This window comes from Ixodes scapularis, unplaced genomic scaffold (genome assembly GCF_016920785.2).
Source record: "Ixodes scapularis isolate PalLabHiFi unplaced genomic scaffold, ASM1692078v2 PGA_scaffold0__279_contigs__length_252992795, whole genome shotgun sequence".
Lineage (NCBI taxonomy): Eukaryota > Metazoa > Arthropoda > Arachnida > Ixodida > Ixodidae > Ixodes > Ixodes scapularis.
Window position 1 is genome coordinate 112,521,242 of NW_024609835.1, and position 1,675 is coordinate 112,522,916.

General features: G+C 47.4%; 1 protein-coding gene across 1 annotated transcript; it reads left to right on the plus strand.

Moving 5' to 3' along the window:
* Positions 1-728: 728 nt before the first annotated feature.
* LOC121046162 lies at positions 729-1,341 on the plus strand. Its single transcript, XM_040500067.2, has one exon. It carries the CDS (start codon positions 829-831, stop codon positions 1,339-1,341), a length of 513 nt encoding a protein of 170 aa, XP_040356001.1. The 5' UTR covers positions 729-828.
* The last annotated feature ends 334 nt before the right edge of the window (positions 1,342-1,675 follow it).

Below are 1,675 nucleotides of genomic sequence, written 5' to 3' on the forward strand. Positions count from 1 at the left end.
GCATATCGGGGTGAATGCACTTCTGAAGAAAGAATATCCCGACACCAGACACCGGTTTGACGCATGGCATGTCGCCAAAGGTAACCTTATTTGAAAAAATTAATTCTAACACTCGTCACTTCAGAGTAGAACCAAGGATGAAACCACTTTCTAGTAAACAGCATATTGTGGTTTTTAATAGGCATTTTATACAAGAGCAAAATGTAGTGTGGAATTTAAGAAAAGTGGGCACAAGGATAAAATGACAGTGACTTTTCCTGACACATCTTTACCGTGTCTGTTTTAGGAGTCCCCTAGCACGGCCCCTCGATCGCTCCGTCGCTCTCCACTTGGTACGGCTTGACGCATCCTCGCAAAAGCACCGGCAACTGCGTTCTCGGTTGACTTGAAGACGCCACCGCTAGGTGCGCTGCGCGACGCGGACACCTCACGCCTTTCATCTCGAGGAGGAAAGGCGTCGGAGGCGGTAGCGCAGTTAGCGTCGCGTCTCCGGCATTTTTCGACTTTGAACCGAATGGTCACGTCATTTTGTAACGTGTTTTGTTCGCTGATGTTTTCCTCGTTTTATTGCACATGCGCCAGTGACACGTAAGGCCCTTAATTGTGCCCAAAAACTGCTCCGTTCCTCTGTGTACTGTGACGGAGCGTAATAATGCAGTCGTCTCATTTCATGAAATCCCTTCCAAGCCTGAACTGCGGGCCGCGTGGCTGAAGAAAAGTTTGAGACAAGGAACTTCAAAAGGTACAGAATGGGTTTCTTCTTCTCGAGCGGTCATCTGTTCACTTCATTTCACCAAACAAGATTTCAAGCAAGGAGCAAAAAGGAGGATGCTTCTGTCAGAAGCTGTACCGTCAGTGTTTTTAGAGTACCCATCTTACCTGCAGCCGGCTCCCGCCTCAAAACGAAGACGACTTGAACGTGAATCCTGTAAAACACCGAGCACTTCCACTTCAGCGCATCCGGAATCACCAACAGAAACCGAGGACACGTTTGCAGATGTTGGAGATGACAACACCACTGAAACTTCGCAGCAAGTCGGTGAAGATGGACGGAGTGAGCAAGCTGACATATGTAAACCAAGGCTCGAGGCAAAAGAATGTCAGACCGTGTTTAACCTTAAGGCCTTGATGGATCACAACAAAAAGCTAGAAAAGCGACTCCAAATGCAAGCAAAGCGCCTCGGCGATAAACTCGCTTTCCTCCGAACAGCCAACAACAATGTTCGTGCGCGGCTAAAAGAATTCAAAGACAACATACTTGCTCAGTGCATTTTGAATGTTGAGCAAGCAGCCCAGGACGACAGGTGCGCAATGTTTCTGAAGCAGCAACTCAAACTTTGAGAAGAAGCGTCCATCCTGGAGTGATGGCATACTGAGAGATTGTGTTTTATGGAAAGCTTGCTCGAGCAAAGGATACAACCACGTAAGGGAAAGAAGCTTGCTGAACCTACCCTGCCGCACTACACTGCAGATGTTGGGTCATTTGACGGTGAGATTGGCATCACAAGCCTTATTTTGGAGCGCTTGAAAGTGGAGCGGGCTGGACTAAAAGTACAACAGGAAACTTACTGCTCTCTGATCATTGATGAGATGTCAATTAAAGAAAAGACTGTGTATGACAGGCAAGTTGACCGTATCTTCGGGTTTGTGGATATGGGCAATGCCACTTCAGATT